This window comes from Camelus bactrianus, chromosome 23, assembly GCF_048773025.1.
Source record: "Camelus bactrianus isolate YW-2024 breed Bactrian camel chromosome 23, ASM4877302v1, whole genome shotgun sequence".
Classification (NCBI taxonomy): domain Eukaryota; kingdom Metazoa; phylum Chordata; class Mammalia; order Artiodactyla; family Camelidae; genus Camelus; species Camelus bactrianus.
The window spans coordinates 23,180,644-23,193,293 of NC_133561.1; the positions used below are offsets into that span (position 1 = coordinate 23,180,644).

A 12,650-nucleotide genomic window follows, 5' to 3' on the forward strand; every position below is an offset into this window, starting at 1 on the left:
ACATTAAAATGTAATAGGAGACTGAGCTCAAAATGCACTACATGATTTACTGCATATATTTTTGTTGAGTGATTTGCACATACTTCCCATGATAAGAGGTGGGTCCCATGACTCCCAGTCTGTTCTTCTCTCATCCACGTTGACTTCTGTATTAGTCTCCTATTGCTGCTGTAACAGATTACCTAAACTTAGTGGTTTTACCAATACAAATTTATTATCTTATAGTTCAGTAGGTAGTTCAGTAGGTAGTTCAGAAGTCCTAAATGGCTCCTGTTGGGCTAAAATGGAGGTGCATATTCCTTTCTGAAAACCCTAGGGAAGAATAAGTTTTCTTGCTTTTTCCACCTCCTAGAGGCTGCCCACACTCCTGCATCCCTGGCCCCTTTCATCTTCAAAGCCAGTAATAGCCAGTCAAGTCTTTCTCACATTGCGTCACTCTGACACTGACTCTTCCGCCTTCCTCTTTCACATTTAAGGACTCTTATGATTACATTGGGTAATCCAGGATAAGCTCTATTTTAAAGTCAGATGATTAGCAACCTTAATTCCATCTGCGGCCTTTATTCCTCTTTGTTGTGTAATATGTGAAAATTCTGGGGATTAGGACTTGGACAACTTTGGGTAGGGATACATGATTCTAACAACAGCTAGGAAGTTAAAAAATTAAGTGCCCTAATTAATGTTCTGTATAATAGTATGACAGGGAAGACCTTTCCTGAGCTGTAAAGCTTCTTATCCCTGGTCTCTTATACACATTAAACCATCTGAGAAACCAAGATTTATTTTGTTACCACAGGATATGTGGATATTAAGTTAATTTAGGAGTCATATATGAGAAGAGGAATTTTGTAGCCGTCTCTAAAACTTCTCATGGTATAACTGAAGCAAATGAAACCCAGAGAGATTCCTGGTTCTTGATGTCACAGAAAGCCATTATTAGAACATCAAATTACTTCTACTTTCTCTGCTTTCTCAATGCAATATTATTATCAACAGTTATTTACTATATAATTAGAGGAATGAAAAACTTGAAAAGTCATTTGCCTTAAGTTATTGTTTGAAATAGAAAAATAAAAATAACTACCTTAAATTGTATGTCAATCCTGGGCTAGGAATACAGTAGGTAGTACTGTTTTCATAACCTTTTCAAGATGGGGCTCTTATTAACCACACTGCTAGAAAGTGGCAGAGCCCAGATTTGCCCAACTCCAAAGCCCATACCCTGGCTGCAAGCATCTAGCCAGTCCACCACCATGGTATTATCATCAGGATGTGAGAAGTCATGTTCTTGACTTGTAAGATCTAAATTAAGTAATTTACCTTAGAAATTCACAATTGTTTTATAATTCCCAAGGATATGTCCAACTATTTCAAGTGATGCTGTAAATTTCTAAACATAAAATAGAAGTCATATTCTAAATTAACCTATTTATGTGAATTCACTTTATTAAGACTGCTTATAATATATAACATCTCTTAAAAGAATTAATAGGAGAAAAGGGAGAGCTGAATCAATCTAGTTGGTGTTAAACTCCCCAAAGTTGGAACTTTAATACAATTATATTGTTTCTAACATTCAAAATCTCTCTCTCTCTTTAAAAGCAGGCATTTTCTGACTTAAACAGCAATTCATATAACTCAATATTTAGAATATTTCTCAATAGTGGTAAGTCAAGTCTAAGTAAAACAATACCATGATAATGTTACAGAAAACAGACATTTTAAATGGTAGATTTCAGAGTGTGGGTGAAAAGAGACATTCTTGTCCTTTGCATCATCTCCAACTATTTTTTTTTGTTTGAGGATAAGATTGTTTACCCATTGGCCTTTTTTCCTTGCTTTTTTCAGAGTACTATGTAAGTGTTTTCCACTCCTTCAAGAGCGTGCAAAACATACCCCACCCTGTGTTTTGTGAATGTTGCCATCTGAACAGATATTGAGTAACAGCCAGGGAAAAAGCCACACCATGATGCTTCCACATCGTCTGTTGGGAACAATCAGGAACATGAAAGGGCAAGTGAATGCTATCTGGACAGAGTCCATTGTACAGAGACATAGAGGCAGGAGAAGCCAAAGCACTAGAGGCTGAGGCACAGGACCAGTCCGAGCTGCTTCTGTGTTTTCAGTGATGAGTCAGTTAGGATGAAACTGATTGGTAAGTGAACTGAGGATAACTGTCCCTGTGTGCTTTATTTTATCAAATAACAATCTATTTTCTGAAGTTTTTCCCATGGGGTCAGCTCATAGACAATTTGGCCATTTTATTATTCTGAGCAAATTCACATAGACTGCTGAAATACATTCTACTTAATGGAGGGAGAGTAGACTGGGAAATGAGGGAGTAAGTCTAAAAATGGGCAATGGAATCTGAGTTACATGCATAAGGAAGGAAATAAAATAGGAGGTGAAAAATAGTGATGAGGTTTGAGAAATCAATAGATTCAGTGAAACTGAAGAGTTAGATGTTAGTGTGAGTACTAAAATAGGTGAGCTGGAAGTGTTGGTAATAAAGGAAAATGATTGAAATCAAGTTTTTGGAAATGGTGCAGTAATTAATGATGAGATAGAAGTATGTATAATCATGGGAAATATGGTAGAAGAAGGCAACACTGGAATGGAGAAGGACAAGGCAGAGAGGCCAGGCAGGATTTTAAATACATGGTCCATGTGGACATTGAAACCCCCAAGATGTCAAGAGTAGAGTAGGAAAGACAATGTACTAGGTATCAATGACTTGCTCAACTGAGTGTAATCTCTCCCTCTTTGAACTTTTAACTCTGTACCTCCTTAGTAACTCATCTTGTTCTTTGACTTTTTTGTACTTGGTTTTTTTTCTTCTAAGATGAAGCAATGAAAACAAGTATGTTGCTGTCTCCTACAGCACAAAGCACAGGTTTTCTAATACAATGTTGAATGAATAAAAGATTATCAATAGTGACCCTAGGAAGCCTCTGTATGACTGAAGGCAGAACCATTTCATTAAGGGCAGGTCCAGTTTGGAATAGACAGGAGAATACAAAACAGTGATCTATTTTGAATATAACAACGCTTTAGAGAAATCATATCATATGACAAAGATATGCAGAAACAAGTAAAATTTATTTTAGAACTGATTTTTCAATTTTTAAATAGTACAAAAATAAACAGACATTTGTTTCAACTTAATTTTACATAAATTAATTTAATCATACATTTGTCTGAGGCACCAAAGCATTCAATACATATTCCAAATTCCCAGATTCAGTCAGATATTAACAAATCAGTTTTTTTATTTTTATTTTATTTTTTTAAATCAGGTTTTTTAATCAGTGAAGTTGATAGTTTTTTATACAAGCCCTTCTACTACTGACTTTCTTAACCATAACCCCTTTTATGTTTAATATAAAATCTTAAAAGTTCCCCTGAGTTATTTCTCTATAATGAACTTTCATTTTCTTCCTCTGCCAAAGAGGCATGCTTTTCAATTATTTACATAAATACTGATGTTATCTGTAATCAGTGCTGGATAATATTAAGACCCACAGTGCTTTGCAGACTGTCTTCCCCAGAAAGTTACTGTTGAATGAATTCATGAAACACCCACAGGTCCTTCAAAAATGTACAAAACGTCAGTCTTACAGCACATCCAGGCCAATGGAACACAATGTTCTCTGTGGGCTGGAGTATAGGTAAACCTTAAAGACATAAATTCCAACCTTACATCTCAATATACCAGAGTTGGATTCCTAAAAATTTATTCACAAATCTTAATCCAATCATTTATCTTGTAGTAATATTAATTTATAGAGGTAATCCCGAAAGATACATTGATTCTGACATAATGCAAAAATCAATGATTGCAGCCTTAAACCCAGTTTATAACAATAACCATCCTAATAAAACATAAATAAGAGTCCTCAATAAATTAAATTAATATACAGTACCAGAAAATGTCAGCTGACCATGAGATGTGGAAAAGAAGCATTATCTTCCTGGGAACTATTCAGTGTTTGGTTTTGTTTTTAAATGAGAAAGGACATTCATTAGAATAGGAATAACTTCCTTGCTGTCAAGAACTCCCTATAGTTCTAAGGTGTTAGCCTCTATAAGGCTTCTTTGGTTACACATGGTTAAAAATTATTTGTGAAGTTCTCTGCCTTTCACTTAAAATGAATGTATACCTTTTCATAAAGGCTCTTTGTAAGTTTTTTTTCCCCTTTTATTCCTCTTAAGAGGAACAAAATAGTAGTCCTGAGCTGAGGTTTTCCTGAAAGCTTGCAAAAGTTCAGATAAGAAAATATAGACAGAATCTAAAGAAAGACAAATTCAGATCTTAAAACCAGGAAGGCAAAATACAAGAAGCAGACTGATCAGAAGAGAATTTCTCTTAGCAAAATGGCTAAAAGATGATCATAAAAGGATCAGTGAGCAGGTAGTTGCTTCTCACATAAAATGGAAGATATCCTGGAAATATCAATAGTGTAGAAAGAAATGTGCAGCATTTCGTCATCTTGTAACAGCACTTAAATGTTCAAACATCTTAGCTTTTGTTCTTATTATAAGTTGAAATTCAAGTAAAAAGATGTCACGCATTTCCCATTGGCTTGTACAAAAGAATGAAAACTGTTTTCCCCTTGAACTTGAAAAGACATCTTTAAAATCAACATGAAAATCTTCACAAGTATGACCCCTTTCTCCTTAACAGAAGATGTTAAGTAACAGAGCTTAATATAAATATTAAATAATTAAGTTAAAAGAAATAGTTCATATAAATAAATAAATATGATCAATAGGCTTCTACAGTTCAGTTGAACGTTCTTTTAGTAGTACTGTGGGGTTGATATCATCTAGTCCAGAGTGGGAAGAACTTGCATTAATGGTGACTGTTTTGGTGAGCTGTGGATCTTGAACACTGAATGAGGTAAAAGGACAGCCTTTCACATTATTGCAGATGAGAGACTGAATTGAGGCAGTGTTGATGATTTTAAAACCTACTTCTCCACCAAAAGTGCTGGGCTTCCAGTACTCAGGAGAACATATAGGATTACCCATCAGTCCTTTCAAGGAGAATGGTGCTCCAGCTTCTACCATGGTCTCCCCAAAGATGGCATCTGGACGAGGCTTTTCTACCAGAAGGGCAGGATACAGTTCCATGACATCAATGTCACCATAGAGAGCTTCTAACTCTGCAGCCATTTCCTTCTCTCCTGTGAAGGTGACATTGACAGAGATACAGTGTAAAACTTTTACGAAGTCAAAAAAATAATTTTACCCCTTTGCTCAATTTGCTTTCAACTACTCTGTTGTTTCCATTTGTCCCTGATTCTTTTAAGAAGTTTAGAAACTTTCTCACCTGTAAGTTCTTCAAATGATTCATAGGGCTTCAGTAGAAATCGTTTGCGGTACTCATTAAAAGACTGGTATTTCATCTCTCTGCTCTGGTCGATTGAGGCCTTTGCTACTGTCTGTACTGCAGCTGGCAGATTCCTACCACCAGCAACCTGTGGAAAATGAATTAAATTGTAGAATATGAGTTTTAAGCATATTTATGATTTCCACTCTAAGAACATCCCTTGGGTACGAGGTAGGTAAGACTGAGGCTCCCCGCTCACAAATTATTCAAGTGTGAAGTATTTATAGAATATCTCTATAATCTAGATGTTAATGGTAACATTATATTATAATCTAGCTTATGTCTTAGACTTCTTATTTCAAGGAGAAAATTTTACTAGCACATTACTCTTTTAGTAAGTTTAAGAAAAATAATTTCTGTTGCAGTCCTTTGTTTTGTTTTGTTTTTCAATAATAATGCTTACCCTTCCAGCAATTTGCCTGCTGAATGATTCAACAAACTGGGTTACACCATGTTCTAGTAAGATAGAGTTGTTGTAGATAAACTGCTGATAGTTGTACTCTTGGTCACCAATCTGAAAGCTGTCAGGCAGAAGGGGATGCCAGTGGTAGAGTGTGTTAAATTCAGCAGCAATACGGTTTTGGTACTGGAATTGTTGGTTGAAAAGTAGCTCTGGGTCAAACTTCAGTTTGAAGTGATAGCCACTCAAGTGCTGCACATAGTCTTCAATCACAATCTTAATAGTTTCTCCTGTGGGCACGCACACAAAATTGAGAACATGAATTCTTTCTGCTCACAAACTGTCAAGCCACACTGAAGTGCAGTTTTATTAATTAGCCATTCCTTCACTTTCTATGTTTTCCTTTTTATCATCAAAACAAAAGGTAGATATATCACCACTCAAGCTCAAGGATCAAATTAATACGGAGCACATGATCTTACATTCACTATGTTCCTCAGAATTAGAGAAAACCTAGCAAAGAGAGTTTTGTTTAAATGATTTTCTCTTCTTGCTTTACCTATCAGTATGAGCCTGCTCGTCTGGAACAACCGCTCATCATCCCATTCTGGATGCTCCTGCTTAAGCACATCACACACTCTATTGTGTTCCCGCAGCCAGATTGTGGCGTACATCATCAGACCAGGCACCAGACCAAAGAGCTCCTGCCCCACAGCAAACTGCAGGTGTTCAGGAACATGAGGAGGGTAGATCATCTTGACCTGAGTATCTTTGACTGTTGGAGGATACACCTCTCCACCAATTACCTAAAAAAAAACAGTAATAAAAAAGAGGTAAGAAACAAATTTCAATCATTAGAGATTTTGAATATTGGTAGGTGGTGAGTCATAACTAATTCTTAACATTTAAATGGAACAAACCTGATATTTCATTTTTCCATCCTTGAAAAGACGTAATTTATGCTGTCTCTCCAAAGATTCACCATAAACATGATTTAAGTCCACCTAGAAGATAATGGAAAAATTTCAATTTGTTGTTTTGAAGTTGTTCTTATATAAAATGTCTATGATGTATTTATCACTAAATAATTTGATGAGTTTACTTTAATTAAAAGTTTTCAACAACACACATTTTTTTCATAGCCACAATAATAAATTTTAACTTACTTATCCACTGAAGCTACAAACCTATATATGTCTCCAACGTTTAAAGGTATTATTGTCTCATATGGAACCTACATCATATGCTTCACTATAATTATGTGGTATTCTTTTTAAAAGCATCATAAAATGTATTATTGATAAAAACTCTAATTAATAAGTTAAAGCTATATCATTGAAATCCAAGAGATAATAATGCTGCAAAAATCTCATCTTATAATAAAGCAAGATAATCAGGGTGTAAATGTTTTTGAATGTAACTTTTTGCAGTGCCAATATTTTAAACTAAAAGTATGAGCCAAATTGCAAATAATATCTTTATATATGTCAGTGTGTGTGTGTGTGTGTGTATGTATATTTTTACTAAACTAGTGAATTAAAATGGAAATTCTGTTAAGGCTTTTATAGGTAGGACATTTTTAAAAAGAGGGTCAATTATTTGGTATGGCAAATATATACATGGCCTTAGTGTTAACACTTCACTATGATTTAGTATAATTCTGATTTAACTCTGTCTTACCCCATGGTTCAGTCCTTTGGTGAAAGCTGGTCCTCGCTTATGATCTGTCTTGAAAAACTGATGGGTGAAGTGCTGGGCAAAGAATGCAAACATCATATTTGTACCCTGGGGGTCAGGGATGAACTTTCTTCTCAGAAGTAATTTTTCCACAACTTCTTTTGAATCAGGAAGCTCTTTCCTCCCTGAAAAATGAGAAAGCCAAGAGAAATACAATTGTGAACAGAGTCATAATATAAATGGAAGTTCAAAGATACAAGGGACAACTTCTTACTGAATACTTTTCTTTAACTAGTACTAACTCGGTTTTAATGAAAGAATTTGAAAACATCATGACATTACACCAAAATGCCCATTCACTTTCATGGAATTGTTTTACATAGATTCATACTTTCAAAAGACTCTCCTATGAGATATTCATATGTTTTTATTAACAAATAAATGATAGTTTAGGGTCTAATTTTCTAGGTAGCAATCCAATCCCAGAATCCAATGAATATATCTCTAACTGCTTCCTCTCACTCACCTTTCACACCCATGGGTGTTGGGCAGTCGTCAGCCACAGGAGGAAGAGCTCTTGTATAATAGGAGAGATTAGAAAAGGCTTCCCAGCTTTTATAGCCATAGTGTGCATTGTAAGTTGGTGGGCTGTCAATCAGATGTGATCTTGCTGAAATTTCCAAGGGGGGGAAGAAAACCAAAAAAATCCCATTGTTATTTGTTTCCATACACAAGGTAAATCAATGTTTATTTTTATTGTAAAGTGTGCAAAGTGGCGCATTTAATTTGCCAGAGAATGAATTTAATTCCAAGAAAGATCCTCTATTTTAAAACAATTATACTTTAAAGCCTAAGTGCCACCTGTACTCGAAAAGGAAAGAATGATTCATTAAAATGCATCTTTGATAAAGTATACATACTTTATCAGAAGGCATTACAGTCTACCATCTTGATTTTTCAAATAGGCATGCACTTACAATTCAAGAGGCCTATGAGAAGAACCTCTGGGCTTGGCACTCACTTTAGAAATAAAAAGTTATTTTCTTGCTGACCCCAATCCAAATTATCCACTTATTTTAATGAGTGCAATTCTGTGGCCCTTGGGCATTCAGTAAACAACTGGATCACACTTCCTTCACAAATTGGTAAGAAAAGTGAAGGTTAGAAGAGGTATGCAGGATTTTTAAGTAGAATTCTGACCATGAGACAGAACTTTATAAACTGGAAGGGCCTGAGTTGTCAGTACTTTTGGCCAGTAAGGCAAACCAAAAAGGCGTATTTAAATGTTTTGGATTTGGTTTAAAAATCTAAAGTTTTATCAAGTACATTTTTCTTTGAGGCAGCTGAAAACCCTAGAGATTTGTACTTACATATCAACACATATTTCATAATCATATTTCGCAGGAAGGAAATGTTATTGACAATGTTCCAGATTCCCTTGAAATGGGTAAGTATGTAGTGCACTGTGTTTGGAGTCGGTTTCAGGAATAATTTTATTTTTGTCAGAAATTCGGCTGAAATGAGAGGGGAGAAAAGGAGGCAGAAATTAACAGGACTCATTACAAGAGACAATTCTGTAAAGTGGTAGCTGTATATATCACCATTCTAAATGAGGGCACTGAATGGACAAACTTACGTGTTGAACAGTTTTCACCATAGAATCCTGTTCGGGTACAGTCACACTTATACTGGTCAAATCCTACGCTCATACATACACCTCGATTCTGGCATGGGTTGGAACAGCAAGGATTTGCTACAATAGAAGTAAGGACAGTAAATAAATCATTCTTCAGTGTCTTAATCTTGATGTAAACATTGAATTCTTTTACTTACTATGAGTCAACCTTACAATAAAAAAAAAAATCAAGAAATATACAGGTAGTCATGGGAAAACAATTTTCTTTTTTAACTTGCCTCACAGAATGGTTATAATATAGAAATACCACCTTCCTATTCTAAATAAAGGTAATAGAATATTCTATCAGGGAAATCATGTTGCTAAGCTTTTCTTAGTAACTTTTTAGATGTCTGAATTAGCCTTTTTAAGAAGCTCAAAGAAGTAGGGCTTTAAAAATTAAAGTGAATGGGTCTAGTACATTAATCAAAATTTAGCTTTTTTTTTTTTTTTTTTTGTCAAAACTGCAACTGTAGAAAGATCTAGAGGAAGAGCATTCCAAGCTGATAAGGAAACAAGTACAAAGGTCCTGAGGCACGTTTGAGAGTGTGGCAGAAGCAGTGAGCAGGAGATCGAAGGTGAGTTCAGAAAAGTCAAAGGCAGATTATATGGGTCTTATGGAAATCTGGGTTTTATTCCATGTGCCAAGGGCAGCCACTGGATGGTTTACAGCATTAAAGTGGCATAAGTTAATTTACATTAAAAAAAAAACAAACCAAATTTAGGGAAATTTTCAAAGTAAAACCAGCTTGCTTTTAAAATATTTTGCCTATCTTAAAAAATAATCAGAGCTTTCCTGGGGTAGGAAAGCACTAACTAGGGTATTTAAAATAATTATTTTCATTCAATAACAGTAGATACTACACAAAAACGTTTCGCATATATTGATTAGACCCTGTTTTATCATAAAAACAATCTGCAAATTAGTATCGGTATTCCTACTTAGCAGATGAGAAAAGTGAGACTCAGACGTGTGAGTCTGAGATGGCCTGTGATGATCAGAGCTAGTGGCAAAGCTGGGCTATCAGTCTAATTTGGACTCAAGTAGTCCAAATCTTTACCAAGTCATACAGTCTCTGTATTCCGAGTGTGTTCAGAATACCGGGAGGACCCGGGAGAGGTCAGAGCAGAAACTCAGCGCGGGTGTATGGAGTCGCGGAGTACCGGGCGCGGGGCGCCAGGTACCCACTCACCTGCACCGCAGAGCGCCAGGGCGGCGCAGAGCAGCAGGGCGCGGGCGAGCATCTCCGCGGCGGGCGGGGCGCGGGCTGATGGTCCGACGGGCAGAGGCGTTGCGGCGTGTGGGCTCCGGGCTGTCGAACTGGAGGCGGCGCTGTGCGGCGTTCTTGGGCGTTCTCTGAAGCTCGCTGTTAAGTCCTTTGACTGGAAGCTAACGGAGAGGACCTTCCTTTTATGCTTGAAAACTAAGCCCACGTGACGGCATGACTGTTTCTTTCCGCCTTTCCTTCTCCCTCTCCAAAACTTTTCCCCCTCTCTCTACTTAAATAATTGCGTAAGACCCGGGTGGGGGTGGTACCCACGCAACTGAGAAATTCGGCAGCCCGGGGAGCTGCGCTCGGCTTCCCCAAGGTGGGTGCAAAGCAGTCCCGCCCCCTCCCCGCTCCCATCTCCCTGCGCCCCTGCTCCAGTTTCTCAGCCTCCGGCGCCGGGCTTTGCGCCTGATTCCTTTCCTTCCTCCTAATATTTGACCCAGGCTTCCGAGAGCCGGTGGGGAGGCATATCTTCTTCGGGGAGGAAGGGCGGCCCCTAGGCTTCCTCTCCGGGAACCAGAGCTGCTGGGAGGTACCGGAGCTACTGGGAGGTTCCGGAGCCTAGGGAATCCCCTCGCGCGCCGCCGCCCCGGGTCTGGTCCCTAGGCTTTAGTGGGTTGAAGAAGTCACAGTCTGGACAGACTCGCGAGGGTCAGGCCGAGAAAGGCTGACATGTTTTACTCATGTCATGTATTTCAAACGTGTGATGATTTTAGTCACGACCCTTAACCTCGTGTGTATACCGCACACACATACACACCTTTAATTATTTAAAATTTTTATTTGACGGAATGAAATGTAATAGGTATAGTCAGTGTACATATCTGTAACTTCTCTTTATGGCTAAGTTGTTTTCAACATAAGAAATACCGTTCTCCACACTACCACCCCCTCGTTGCTTCTTGGAAAGGGGAAGAAAAGGTAAATTCCTCTCCTTAATACTGATCCTGAACAGTTAACCTGTGAATAGTCAGTTTGAGATCGAGCGGTCACCACTATATTTTTTCTCCTCTGATGAACAAGGGAAGCGGAGGTGACCGGAATCTGCAGAGATGCTAGAAGTCTAGCACATCTGCTTAATGCATTTCTTTTTCTGCCGCGTGGGTTTCCACTGTTTTGGTCAATACCTCTTCAAAGGAGATTCAGATAGAAGAAAGCAGATTTTTAAAGTTTGCTTTTTTGTCTTTTCTGCCCACTTTTCCAAGATGGTGACTTGTGACAATGAATTAAAGTACATTACATTTACTTTTCAATTATCTGGGCTTATTAGGGCTAGTTTTCTGTTCTGATTTTGGAACATAGTTTGATGAAGAATTTGGATGGAAAGAACGTAAAGGAAGGGCGATTTTGACAATTTTGAACTTAATAGACCTTAGCTTTTGTTTAACGTCTATCTTTTGGTAATGGTTCAGAGGGGTGCATGAGGGTGAAATGCTAGAAAAAAAAAAAGTAGCAACGAAGTAAAAAATTAAAAGCTCAATTAAACCAGATATGCTTAATGGAAAAGGACAGCATAAAACCTGAAATAAAACTACAACCAGATACCTCAATTTGTAGAGGTCTTAAAAAAAGACACTCACTAGATTTCATTTTTTTATACCGTTTTGCTTAATGTACACATTATCTAATTCTACATGAGACACAAATGACTAAAATTCCATCTCATCCAGGAAGCCTTTCTCCTCCTCTCGTCATATTTAATCATTCCACTTGTGACACTCCCATTTATTGTACTGAGTCTTACATGAAATTTCAACTAAGAGCATAGATTTTAAAAAATAATTCCTTTTAATAATTCCAATTTTCTGTTTCATTTAAGAGAGTAGGATGTATCTACTTAAATTTTAAGTTGATATTTAGGACTACTAATTCAAGCTTGGTTAAATGCCATGTAAGAATCCATACTCTGACACTGATAGGATACTAAAATTTTACATTGCAATACTGAATTCATTTTAAAGTCATCATCATCATCCTCATCAGATCTTAATTGTATACCTACCATGTATAGAAATGTGCTCTGTTGTTTGCAAAGACACTGATTCAAAGGTGAGAACAAAACAGGGTTTGGAGAATAATCACATTAAGACTACTTGGAACTTAAAGAAATCGAACTCCATTTCATAGTAGAAATTCAATTTAAAAACATCTATTTGGTTAAACTGCTCGGTTTAATCTGTAACTTCTGTAGCACAATTGAGTGGAGACAGTTGCATGTTCCTATGCAATCAGAAA

General features: G+C 37.0%; 1 protein-coding gene across 1 annotated transcript; it reads right to left on the bottom strand.

Moving 5' to 3' along the window:
* Positions 1-3,080: 3,080 nt before the first annotated feature.
* Positions 3,081-10,871, bottom strand: PTGS2 (prostaglandin-endoperoxide synthase 2). Its single transcript, XM_010973222.3, has 10 exons — positions 10,338-10,871; positions 9,106-9,222; positions 8,840-8,983; positions 7,996-8,139; positions 7,473-7,654; positions 6,713-6,796; positions 6,352-6,598; positions 5,796-6,082; positions 5,333-5,480; positions 3,081-5,186 (listed from the first exon to the last, which is right to left on the bottom strand). Exons 1-10 carry the CDS (start codon positions 10,387-10,389, stop codon positions 4,777-4,779), a joined length of 1,815 nt encoding a protein of 604 aa, XP_010971524.1. The 5' UTR covers positions 10,390-10,871; the 3' UTR covers positions 3,081-4,776.
* Positions 10,872-12,650: the final 1,779 nt, after the last annotated feature.

Excerpts from the sequence above, each read along its gene's own strand:
- PTGS2 (XM_010973222.3), bottom strand. The coding sequence starts at position 10,389 with ATGCTCGCCCGCGCCCTGCTGCTCTGCGCCGCCCTGGCGCTCTGCGGT. Across the intron at positions 6,797-7,472 it reads CCAAAGGACTGAACCATGGG|GTGGACTTAAATCATGTTTA; the intron begins GTAAGACAGAGT and ends ATTATCTTCTAG. Across the intron at positions 5,481-5,795 it reads GCAGGCAAATTGCTGGAAGG|GTTGCTGGTGGTAGGAATCT; the intron begins GTAAGCATTATT and ends CATTTTCCACAG.